The sequence below is a fragment of the Lethenteron reissneri genome, chromosome 12 (assembly GCF_015708825.2).
Source record: "Lethenteron reissneri isolate LAM-NWPU_2019-01 chromosome 12, ASM1570882v1, whole genome shotgun sequence".
NCBI lineage: Eukaryota > Metazoa > Chordata > Hyperoartia > Petromyzontiformes > Petromyzontidae > Lethenteron > Lethenteron reissneri.
Genome location: NC_083790.1, coordinates 10,801,000 through 10,813,750, shown reverse-complemented (window position 1 = coordinate 10,813,750; position 12,751 = coordinate 10,801,000). Strand labels below are relative to the sequence as shown.

At 47.3% G+C, this 12,751-nt stretch overlaps 1 protein-coding gene across 1 annotated transcript in view; it reads right to left on the bottom strand.

Annotated features, from left to right (window-relative positions):
* Positions 1-12,751, bottom strand: part of LOC133341884 (collagen alpha-1(XXIII) chain-like) — a 135,683-nt gene that overhangs the window by 64,440 nt on the left and 58,492 nt on the right. Inside the window, exons 5-7 of the mRNA XM_061550697.1 lie at positions 11,706-11,732; positions 3,676-3,702; positions 3,414-3,440 (exon numbers count right to left, since the gene is read on the bottom strand). Coding sequence (XP_061406681.1) covers positions 3,414-3,440; positions 3,676-3,702; positions 11,706-11,732 — 81 coding nt within the window. The remainder of the gene's footprint in view (positions 1-3,413; positions 3,441-3,675; positions 3,703-11,705; positions 11,733-12,751) is intronic.

Genomic DNA, 12,751 nt, shown 5'->3' with positions numbered 1-12,751 from the left:
TATACGCCGTCTTAAGTCTCAGCAATGTTGATGTTTACACACCGCATGACGTACTTATTTAAGGCGGGTTCAGATAATCGTCGCTGGTGTTGGCCGTGAGCGGGAATTGAATTCGGGTCATCGGGTCCGAAGCGCAGCGCTCTAGCCGCTGCACTACCGCTCCCCAATCGTACAAAGAGACCACAATCACCCCGGATGGCCTTAACAGAGTGAAAGGGACAAGCGCTGTTAGCGAGCACCTATGAAGGCCCGCAATGAATACACAAAGACACATACAAAGATCCCCCATATAGCCTTAACAGACTGTAGGGGCAAGTGCTGTTAGCGAGCACCTATAAAGGCGGTGGGTGGCCAACACCACACCCGGCCGCCTTCGTCTCCCTAGCGGCGATGTTTACACATAGCACCAGGTACTAATTTGAGGCTGAGTTGACCTAGGGGAGGCCCAGGACCGGTTTAGATAATCGCCACTGGTGTTTGCCGTGAACGGGAATCGAACCCGTGTCGCCAGGTTCGTAGTGCAGCGTGCTAACCGCTACACCACCGCTCCCCACAATACACACGCACGCACACACACGCGCGCTCTCACCTTGACTCCCACACAACACACGTGCACGTGCAAAGATCGCGCAGGCCTTGCTCACATCGCGGTGCGCACACTGCCCACACACCTCGTGGGGGGGGGGGGGGTGGTTGAATTAATATTTGCGAGAGAATGTGAATATGGTCATTTTCATGCCTCTCTGCATCCACAACCACAGGACAACTCCGCTACTGCTCAATGTTTCCGCTCCCCTGGGACAGTTGCTATGTATACACTCGCTAAAATAATATCGCGTGCAGATTTACAACTACTTATTCAATATAAAAGTGTGTGTTTTTTTAATTTTCTCAGTAGCTTTGCTTGAAACTTCAATGCTGTCATTTCTTCTCTGTGCTATAAAGTATGCGTGGAGTCTGAGCAATTATCCCCACGCGGCACTGGGTCTATATGGTTCGTCTGGTTTCCTCTCGCAAGCAAAGCTACCCACGAATATATTGGCCAAACATCCTAATGCAGGATTCTCCTGCAAAGGAACTTTGAGACTAAAGCTTTACGAGTAAATTATGATATCGCATATCGGTCAGCGGGGATCAGTGGCGCTGTGTTTATCGCGCTGCGCTATGAACCAGGAGAACTGCGTTCAATTCCTTGCCACAAATAAACCTCGGTGGTGAGTGATGTCTGAACCATTCCTTGGCTCTCTCTCACTTCCCACCCCCAACTTCACGAAACCATACTGCCCAGTGTGGTGAAGTATGGTCTAAACAACCCCTGTGACGGCACGGCGTGGGGATATTTGAATCCAGCAGAGGACTGACACTGGGATGCAATTTTTTGTTGTATAACGTCTATCACAATTATTTTCGTTGGCAATTACCCACAAAGACAATGTTTCGTCGGCTGGGTAATGTATTTTTAAACACACAATTCTATTATTATCCAACATGAAACACATCTTGAGCTGATCAGTCAATTACAAGTAAAATAAACATGCACTGGTCCCGATAGCGATCAGTTGTAATGAAACTCAATGGTGTGTGGTAACTTCAATGTTATGCTTTAACACTTTGAACATTAATCATGCTCTTCATGCCTGCATTAACATTGTTTTGTCAGTTGTCCACGCCTGATCCGTGGTGTCATAGCAGGCAATATACACCGATTTAAAAACTTTCTTCCTCGGCCAAACGCTGGAATGTTTCTTTTCATGATCAAATTAACATTTTCCAAAAGGTAATTCAACCCACTCGTGATTCCACCTTTATTTAATCATTTTGATCATGGTCCAGTTCATAGTAATTGTCCCAGACATACATGCTCTGCTGTGCTTCCCAGTGAGTCCCTTTCAACAAATTATATTTTTTCAGTAAATTACACTTGACTTTGGTTTTGCTCACATTGATATCTTCAGGTCTCTCTGCGGCATTTTTTTTTCAAATTAAGTTTTTATAACGTATCGTTACGTTGCTCATTAGGGCTGTCATCAGCAAATCTGAGAGGATAAATACTTTCTCCAACTATGTTTACGTCTATTATGTCTCGAATCCACAAAAAACAACAACATATTATCAAATCGCGTTATCTATTACTCAAGATGTATTATGAGACCGCAGATTAAAGTGCGTGGTCGAACGCTGGGAATTAAGTGGAAAAGATGCGACCAAAGGACACAAACGCTTGAGCGATCTTCAACAGAAGCGTGAGAACAGAATCGTTGGAAGCAATCACAGCCGAGATGCTGCCAAACTCCCGGGGTCTCCCTGAGGCATCGATGCGACGCGGGTCGCCAACATCCCTGGCGGTCTCGTGGAGATTTTGAGGGACGAGAAGTTATCCGATGATAAATGAATACATCGAACAGTCCTAACCTACCGCTAAGCACGTGTGAGTGCGTATGCTTTTAGCAGCCGAGATCAAAGTGATATCTAATGATGATACGTACTTAGTAATGTAGGACACCATTATAGACACCATGTACTTTGCTTTGGGGGAAAAGAACACGCTCACCACAACCATGGTGAGTGTGTGTTAAATGTGTGCCGTGCCGGCCTTCATGGGTGCTAGTCGCTAACAGCACTTGCCCCAACAGTTTGTTAAGGCTATACGGTGGGGGGGGGGACTTTTGTCTTTGTGTGAAATGTATCTCCTTGGATCTCCCATCTACTATGTAAATGCAGCCCACAGAGCTGGGCTTCGTCAAACTAAACGAAAAGCCACACACTTACACGACCGTGTGTTTACGTAGTCAACGGTGACATGGGGCTGACGCCACGATCTCGCACCAGTGCCGCTCACAGCGCTCAGACGCAAGCCATGAGCGTTATCCCCTCCGGAGACACCCGGCCATCTGCGGCATCGCTTCTTATCGATAGAAATTCTGGAGCAAAAGGTGCGTGTCAACATTGAACGAGTTCTCCGAGATTCTCGAGGCAAGATACCGTGGCCCATCTATCACACTTACGCGCCCGCGCCAGAGGTCCCGGAACCTCCAGACTTCACCCACGTCGCGGTCACGATATTGGTGGGCTGTGTTGTTGGTCGGCTTCGAAGGTCCAGCCACTCTCCTTGCGACGTATTCTCATGTATGTTTATCGCCGCATCGACGCCAAACGTCCGCACTGTGCACGTGCATAAATGAACCCCCGCCTTTTGATTGCCGTCCTCGAAATTGCGTTTCAAATTAGCCGCCAAATTCGCTTTGTTTGCTTTGTGGATGGCACTGCACAGTGTTGCATGGGCGAGCACTTCAAACGGGCGTGGAGAGAATGAGCGAGCGAGCGAGAGAGAGAGCGCATTGCGGATGGAGACCAAACAAAGTGCAAGGGAATGGTCGTGCCGTTCCACTCGGGCTGAAACACAATACATTTACCATGTCTCCCTTTGGACCAGGCTCCCCCTGAAAAAACACACAGACACAAATCACGAATCAGCACCGAATAATCAAATGGAAATATTCAAATTAAACAGGCTGCTTAGAAATGGCCTGACCTGAAGTAGCACGGCTGTGTGAGGAAGTGAAATATTAACAGAAATCAAAACCCATGGTGCACCCACACGCACGCGCGCGCACACACAAAAGCATGATGAAGACACTTTAGCGTATCAGTGCGAATTAGTGGTTTTAAACTCACTGGCTTTCCATCCAGTCCGATAGGGCCCTGGGGAGGAGCAGAGAAAGCAATACAAACATCAGACGTCCATCGTCGGTAAGCCAATGCTTGCAATCGGATCGCGTGCTTACACGGATGCCGGGCTGCGTTGTCTGCGGAATAGAAAACGCAGGAATTTTTTGCGAGTCCCTACGGTCCATTTGGGATGGGAAAGTTGTCAAATCGGAGGCCTGTTTGCTCTTTAATGAGCGCTTTCCCGCGAAAGACGCAGACGTCCGTTTAGCCTCACAGAGTTCAGATGACAAAGTGTTGCTGGCGAGCGCCTATTCATATCAACCGTGGCACCCACGCAGACCGTGAAGCCAGGACGGGTTCAGATCACATCTGCCACTGACGACGATGTATATGGTCAGGGGTCAGGGAACTGAATCGGCACCCCTGAGATTCTGGGATTAAATCCAGGGTAGGCACACGCGATTAGACCGGATTCTGAGGTATTACGAGCTGCTGGTCTGGGCCTGGTCATCCACTCGTTACACACACACACAAAAACCCCACCGTAAATAAACTTGACTCTTCAATTAATTTGGCTAAGTTCCAGTTCCGAGAATTACTAAAATAATATGTTCGAGGAATATCTCGATATCACAATGGGATTGCGGACGTCATCGTTCTGGAATGTTCACCACAGCGAGGAGTGAAGAGGCTACCGAATTCATGAACGGCAGCTGGACTGAGCACGACACGCGACTTCACGCTGAGCTTCAATAGCGCTGTCGCCGAGCGCCCAAACCTCGGTGAACAAGGAGGACAGAACGTGAGGGTGTCGTTGAATGGTGCGGGCCGCAATACGAGACAAAGTTTCACCGGCACTGGGTCACATGCGAAGTCCGTGAGCGGCGTATGCAAGAATTGCACGTACCGTACAAATATACCAAACGAGCCCTTATTGTCTAACAACATGCGTGGGTAGGCCGGGTCACCTAAATCATGAATGAAGCTGTTTGCTATGCGCAGGAACTAAAACAAATGTTCATCAATGAGTATCATAAGCAACGAAAATTATATTATGGTAGAAGAGAATTATCAGAACTATGACTCAAGTCAGAATTGCATGAAAAAATGCGAACTGGAACTACATTTGTGGACAGAGAAAAGAATCGGAAATTGAACTCGACTAACACCGGCGGATATAACGTTAACTTGAAATGATCTCAGCAGACGGTTCTGTAATATATCACGTTCCGCTGGCCATTCTCGAGCAAAAGGTGGTCGGATCATCGTCAATCTCCCCGAGCACTCCCACACATCGCCTCTCCTCGTGCAGCTACAGCGGCTTCCCGTCTAATATCGTTGCCTTTTCCAAATTCCTCGCCCGAGTTACAAATGTCTCCGCGGCCTCGCACCAACGAATCATCTCTCTTCCCTTGTCTCGTTCTACGCTAAGTCTCGCCCTCTCCGTCCACAGCCCCAGATGTCTCTCCTTGTCCATCCCCCCCTTCCTCCTTGTGCCCAATCACGATGATAGCCCCCTTGCACTGGAACAAGCTGCCCCGACACGTCAAACACTCACCGTCTACTAGTCATTTTCCCATTAAAACACTCGCTGATTTTGCCTCGCTTCCCTCAGCTCCACTTCCCCCTCCCTTCCCCATCAACAACAATCATCATCGCACTCGCTCATCGTCGTCAACCGCTCATCGTCACTCTCATCATCGTTGATGTCACGCATCATGATGCTCACCCGCTGTCGTCCTTCTCGTCAACTCATCTCATCACACGCCTGTTGTACGAATCGCTAATTTTTTGTACTGCACCTTTACCGAGGCACTATATACATTAGAATAAGATCAGATTAGGTGATGATGCACTGGTTTTAGAGAGAGTCGCCAATGGATATTTTTCCTCACAGCAAGATGTCGATAGTACAAATTTGAAAAAAGATAAACACGTGAAAAAATAATTGAACGTAGTTTGGGCAGTTTGGACTGTAACCCAGTACACTAATCAGCGATTGCCACCCTGGTATAATTGTGAGCAGACTGAACTTGCAATGCAGAGGTCACCGGATCATTTTCCCAGCGCAAGTCTGCAAAACGATGGTGCAAGCCGATTAAAATCAGGCCCCCCTCCGCCTCTGTCAAGCCAGCAGCATGAATGGGTAAACCAGAATTAGCCGATCAGCAGGTCACATATGGTGGTGTAAAGTGTGGGTCCTCATCTCTTCTTCCAAGACGTCTGGCCAGCATCGAAGAATTGACCAAATACCATGAATTCCATATTGCTAGAGTGGGGACCAATTTACCTACTGTTGACCTTTGACAGTTAACCTATGGGAGAAGTCAACATTGATCTATGAGGGGTTGATGGGGTGAGTATACACCGAACCGGGTAGTTTGACTCGTGATATTTTGATTATGAACCATTTTCTCTGCGACAGAGCCACCTGGCCATATGCAATTTCCATAAAAAATAATGTTGTCTTGACTAAGTAAAGCTTCATAGTAAAATAAACTCATAATTCATTCCCCCACCAGCCTACACAATGTCTAAAGATAGATTTTAAAAAATAAACATAAAGACAAAGAATGGAATAAGAGGGCTTTTCTGCATAACTGCTGCTGGTACTAAATTTACAAGCACGCAAAGGGCCCCCACCAAAAAAATACAACTAAATAAATAATACACTTAACGCAGACTAAATTTCTCAGCCCTTGGCACCACTTTGCTTTAACAATGAGCACTTTTACACCAAACACAAAACAGCCACTCAACCACTGCCAGCCGAATGAAAGCCTGCAGGCAGTGCGGTAGGTAGAGGCTGCACAGAATCACCTTCTTTGATTTTTTTTTAATCACCAAAATTAATCTCCTTTACATTTAGCCCAACTAAAATGAGCTGTGGAACCATACCAATGTCTCCTTAACCAAACACAGCGTGGTAGAGTTGTTGCTCGCATCCTTTGGCTGACCTAAATCAGTGGAGTAACTCCACATTCATGTGGCGGGGACCCGTTTCCCCAAAGGACAACCGCTGCTAACGTCCCACCAAGATGTAAGCATGCTACTCACCCTGATTAAGGGTTATGGGGCGAGTCTCACGTGGGATGTTTTACTTTGTAACCTTCGAGCGCTCTACCACAGCGAGATTGGGCCGGATGTAAAAACGATTAAATTAAAAACGCCGCCCCGCGAATGTTTCATGCCGAAGGTTCCGTGTAAGCGAGGGAGCTGCTGGGCGAGTAACTTCTGCGCTCCTCGCTCTTTGAAGAGCGCTTAGAAGGCAGGCAGGCAGGCCACCCAGATTGACAATCAACCCCCACTTTGCCATGGCGATTCCAATTACAGAAAACCTTTCAAACCCTATTTTGCCCCCCCCCACCCCCCCGTGTCCACATTTCTCAAGCGCAGAGCAAGCCGGAGGTGGGGGGAGGGCCGGTGCATTATGAGCACATTAAATTAGGTAAAGGTGGTGAAGGCGCAGCCCTGCAATTGCGAGCGCACGCCACTGCCGACAGAAGGGCGCCAAATCAAGACAGCTCTCGAGAGCCCTTCGAGAGGGCACTTCGCCTACTGTCCCATACTGGCCAAACACCTTCGAAGTTATGGGAGCACCCACAATGTCCCCCCACCGCACACGCGCCTGCTGTTTGTCGGAACGGCCACCACTACAGAGAGCTTCAGAGACCCCCCCTATTCCCCCTCCCCCCCCCAAAAAGGGGTATTTTGGCCTACTCTTCCGCACTGGCCAGCCGACTTGGAATATGTGGGGGGTGCCCACACTTTACCCCACCACACATGACCTGAAGATCGACAAACTGTTGTGTAACCATTTAGACTGCTGAGTGGACAGAGCCCCGGGGGGGGGGGGCGGGGCTTGGGAGAGGGGGGGTAATTTAAGAAACTTGTGCCATCGTTTCAACCGCCGCGCCCGGAGATCGAACCAAACCGAAGCGGGGACCTCTGCCGTTGCGAGTTCCAGCGTGGGAACCGTTCCACCATGGCAGCTCCCGTCGGGGGCCATGTAATGAGCCTTAGCAGCGGCGGGGGGGGGGGGGGGGTGTCACGTGCTTTCTTTCAGAGCCCCAACGCCGGCTTGCTCGCAGGTTGTATCGATTAGCTGCGTCAGGTGAAGGGGACAGCTGGTTCACGGTCAGTCGCTGGGAAGAGAACGAGTTGAGGTGGCACTCTTTGGTTCTTTCGGTAAAGTCACGTAGAAAGAAAATAAATTAAAGAATAGAAAACGACGTTTCGATTTTCAACACAAGCAGTTGTCATCAATACGGGCAAAATAAATATACGTATATTTCGATTTAAAGCTTTCGTGACTGCAGGGATTCATATTCTTGGTTCTTTCAGTAAAGGGAAATAATAAAATAATAAAATAAAACATCATAAAATACATTTCTCACGACGTTTCGGCCACAACGCAAGCAGCCGTCCTCAGGTGAAGAAACAGAGATGTCGGAAAGACAGCGTCCTAATGACTTTACCGAAAGAACCAAGAATATTGTCTATTTGTTAGTGTTTTTCCCTTGTGATGTCGGATGTACATTGAGATTGTAAAGGGCACGGGATGACCAATAAGGTCTGAATTGGTCTGTAATAAAGTAGGGCACTGATAAGGGATTGTTGACAGGTTTGGTAGCCCCAGAAAAACAACACGTACGAGGAGGCAACACCGACACGTAGTGAATTAATGTTATCCACCTACTTGTTGTACTACCCTGTTAAACTACCCATTGCAAGCTATTCCTTTGCAACTGCAGGCTCCGGGGTCTGCCATGAAGTTAACGGAACTCAGCCTGCTCCCAAATGGAACGTGAGAGGTCTACATTCGTGCGGCAAAATCCGTATCGTCATCATGCTTGACAAACACCGTCTTACGCGCGAGAAATGCGGACTTGGCCAAAGCGTAGAGACACGAAATCTCTTCTGGCCCGTGAGTATAGGTGCAGCTTGCACGGCCTTGCTATACTTCGAGAGAATGCACACGTGTGGGTTTTAGTGGACTCTTCTGATCATATGGGGGCCGTACATAAATGACGTCACGCGATTTTGGACGATTTTTTACCCCCCCCCCCCCCCTTCGTCACACGGCGTCGCAAAAAGTCAACCCCCCCCCCTCATATATGACGTCACAAAAAAAACATTTACATTTTGAAAATAAAACAGCTTCAAATCGCTTTAAACTATTGTCATTGTCGTGCGTTTTTAATGTGGCGCTGCACTCTGATTTATTTAAAAAAAGTATATTTAATTAAGTAGAACGTGTTGCTAACGTGTTGCTAATATTTATTTAAAGTTGAGCATTTTTACGTGACGTCACATTTCTCAACCCCTCCCCCCAACTCGTCACACATCGTCACAAATGTCTGACCCCCCCCCCCCTAGGTGCGTGACGTCATTTATGGACGGCCCCTATCACCACGGTGCGGGTTGGTAAATGCGGGGGGCCGGTGGTGGTGGGGGGGTAGACATCACGTGAGTAAAGACGTTACAGGACAACAGCGAAGTTTGCTGTTAATCACAGCAGCCCCTCAAGCTCGAGCCTACGACACCGCTCTGATTGCTCATTCAAGGACCATCCGAGTCTCAGCTCTTGCTTGGCGTCTGCTGACATCTCACGAAACTGGTGCGCAACCGTCAAAGCGGTTGTGCAAGTCCGGAGGAGAATGCGTCTGATCGAAAGAAATTGGGGATGGCAGGGCTAGCCAAGCCAGGCATTGCAATGGTAGCCAAAAAAGTTGTTGACCAAGAAGAAAATTACCTAAAGCCGGATGGATGGTTGGGCCATTGTGATGGTAGAATGGAATAAGTGCTTCCAACGCGCAGTAGCATCGATGGCGTGAGGCATAATGACACCTGAATTTCTATAAAGCAATCTCAGGGGGCATTTGATATCTTAACAGAAATTATCTAAACCTGTCTCAATGCGTCATACCTCTCTTATATGTTTCATTAATTAAAACTGTACTGCATTGCAACTTACATAACTTAGGGCTATCCGAACACTAACTTGCCGTTTCAGTTGGCCTTCAAGCTACGGGGTAAGAGCCCGGTGCAAGAGCCAGTGTCTCTCTTGCAAGTCAGAAACGGGGAAATGTAGGGACAAATGAATCACAGAGCGAGACTCACCATCATCGCCAGCATCGCAGCTGCAATATCTTATACGAAGTGAGAATGTTGCTTTAAATGCAGTATAAAATTCCAAATAAGTCCTGTAAGTAAAATCTTAATCGGCGTTAAAATATTTTTTCCCCTCTCTTTCTTGAGCTTTCACATTTCTTTAAACAGGTTTAAGCCCTCGGAGTATTTGATCGACGCGCATATTTGTGACTTACGTTACGAAGAAATAACAAAGCTTGGTTTTACTTGTGTGGTAAAACAAAAAAATACTCTTGATTGAGTGGTATAAATTCAATACATTCCCATAACCCGCGCGTTACTCTACACGAACGGAACTGTAATGCTTTGCTAAATCAAAACCCCCTCTTTGTGCTCCTGCAAATAAAAAAAAAGACTTTTAAAATGAGTTTTGCTTAATCTGAGGAAAATCGATCATTTGCTTTGCTTTGTGTGTAATTTCAATCGAGTAATTTCGATCTCTCGTTAGGAGACGACCTTTATTTTAAAGGGAGCTTTACAATCTGCAGAAAGTGCTCGCTTTATTAAACAAAACACGGGGAAATGGCGTCGGATTTAGACAAAATGAAAGGCCTTAGCTGTCCCTGGGATTCCCTTACGCGCACCGATCGTCTAGAAAACAAAACCTACTCCACGCCACGTCACTCTTCTGTGTGACAAAGATCTGTACTGCATAACATCTGTACCGTCGCAGAATGCCAATGGAATATAGCCTAGCGGCACTTTGGGCCCTTCCTGCAGAAATAAATCAAATCTAATATGTTCCAAAATGCCAATGTCGAGGTCTGCTGGCCACGATTAGCACGGTTGGCTATGTACGGTGCAAACGAAGTTGAACATACATAGAGAGGGTTTCAGATGAGAGTTCGTGTTGTGTTTGGTATTCCTCCATTGCAGGAGCAAAGACTACAGTGATTTACTTTCTGGTCCAGCGTTTGTGTTGCACGGCCAAAGTCACACTGTGACTTGTGTCTTTAATTTTCCATTCATGAAGGAAATGTCCGCATCGGCCTGGTGATGTTCTGATGTGGTTGACGATTGCACCACCGGTGTCTTTGAGTGGCAATGTCAAAGCCAGGAGGTGCGATGACGTTTGGGTCTCGAATCAGGTGATTATTGTGGACGTGTAAACGAAACTATTTTTTATTTAACTAAGTAAAGCCCACTGAGCTATATAGCTTTTTTTCAGAAGGAACCTGGCCACAAATTATTGCTCAGCGAACTAGCTTAATCATGTGGAAATTTTAAGTATCCAAATACTCTAAATACAAGTTTCTAAATGTTGAAGGAAAACTCAGAGGACCCGAAAAAAAATTCCACGTGACCACTGGGAGGACATTAAAACTCCAAATATACAGGTGTCAGGGTTGGGATCGAACCCACGACCTCCGGTATACCAGGAAAGGTAGTCAATAACATCTCACCACCGTGGCATCCTGCCACTGCTGCATCTTAACGCGGTGCTCTAGAAGTTGAATTGGTGGATCGCGTGGGAGGAGGGAAGGGAATGGCAGTGAGAGGCCAGCACAAACCCGTACAACAACAAGATTGCCAGCATAAATCTGACTGTATTAGTTAATTTTGTCGTCCACCAACCCCTTGCGCTCAAGCTTACTTGGTACAATCCACCTCTGGGGGATGGAAGGGGCGGCCTGTATAGTCAGGATCTCATGAATGAGCTCCCCTAGTAATTTCTTCCCAGTTCCGACATTGGGTACTACCCGAAAAACACATCAGAGAGAGATAAAATCTGAGCGTATCCGTGTGTCAATTAAATTCGAGGTGCTGCTAATCTCCATTGTTGACCCTGAACCCGAGGTGGAAATTCCACATTGCCGGGTTGTCGATGGGACAAACTGGCCCCGAACAAATGATGAACATGTGCAAAGGATTGTAGGATTTACCGGAAAGCCATCCCTCCCCGGTTGCCCCTGTGGGAAAAACAGACAGAAGAATAAAACCAAAGTAACACGTGAATTATTCCATTTTGTTACGTCAAGCAACTAGGCATCCAAAACGAGTCGCACAGAAAATAGAGTGAATTTTAAAACATTAAAACGTGCGTGAGCATTCATTTATATGTTTTTGCCTACGACGTGCTTGGTTTTCATGTGAGTAAAATTGTTTGCCTGTGTTCTAAGCACCAATATAAACAGCAAGCATTAAGTAATCACAATCATCAGCCACTCTTAATCCACTGCTGGATGCAGGCCTCTCCACAGTCACCATCCCGCATATTCCCGTGATGCTATCATACAACCCGCTCCCACATGTGAGCTGACCTCATCACTCCAGCACTGCGGTGGTTGTCCCTTTTACTGTCATTCCATCACCAAGAACTCGCAGCACGGTTAAGCCCAGTGTTCAACGGCAGCCACCGTCATGTCGTCTGTCCTCAGCTTTGGACCTCGATCCTCGGGGCAGCTTTCAGAAAGCAAAAGAAGCTTGGCAGGTGGAGAATTGAGGATTCCATCCCCCATATCACGTGCCCCCCCACCAGCACCCATAAGGCAGTGGAATAGCAAAACAAGTTAAAGGCTGGGGACACGCAACCCCAGCATAGGACTGGACTATCTTGACCTAACTTAAAAGGGGTGAACACACTGGAACCCTTGTTTTTGAGGGGCAAGTGGATTGGGAGCAAGGCACGGTGTGCCTGCCTCTAAAACTGGCCTTAACGTGAATATCAAGGCCCTATTTATGGTATTCGGTGGCTACTGCCTGCCCTCAGTCCTAAGTTTGGAATGAGGGGCCATTATTGTGGGATGACTACAGAGGCTTCTCTCTGGTAGTGTCCTTCTTGTCAAACGAAGGTGAAAGCAGGCCGGATGTGGTGTTGGCCACCCACCCCCTTGTGTGCAGTGCCATCCTTCATAGGTGTTCGATAACAACACTTGCGCCAGTCTGTTAAAGGCTATACAGAACGACCTCTGCGTCTTTTTTTGATGAC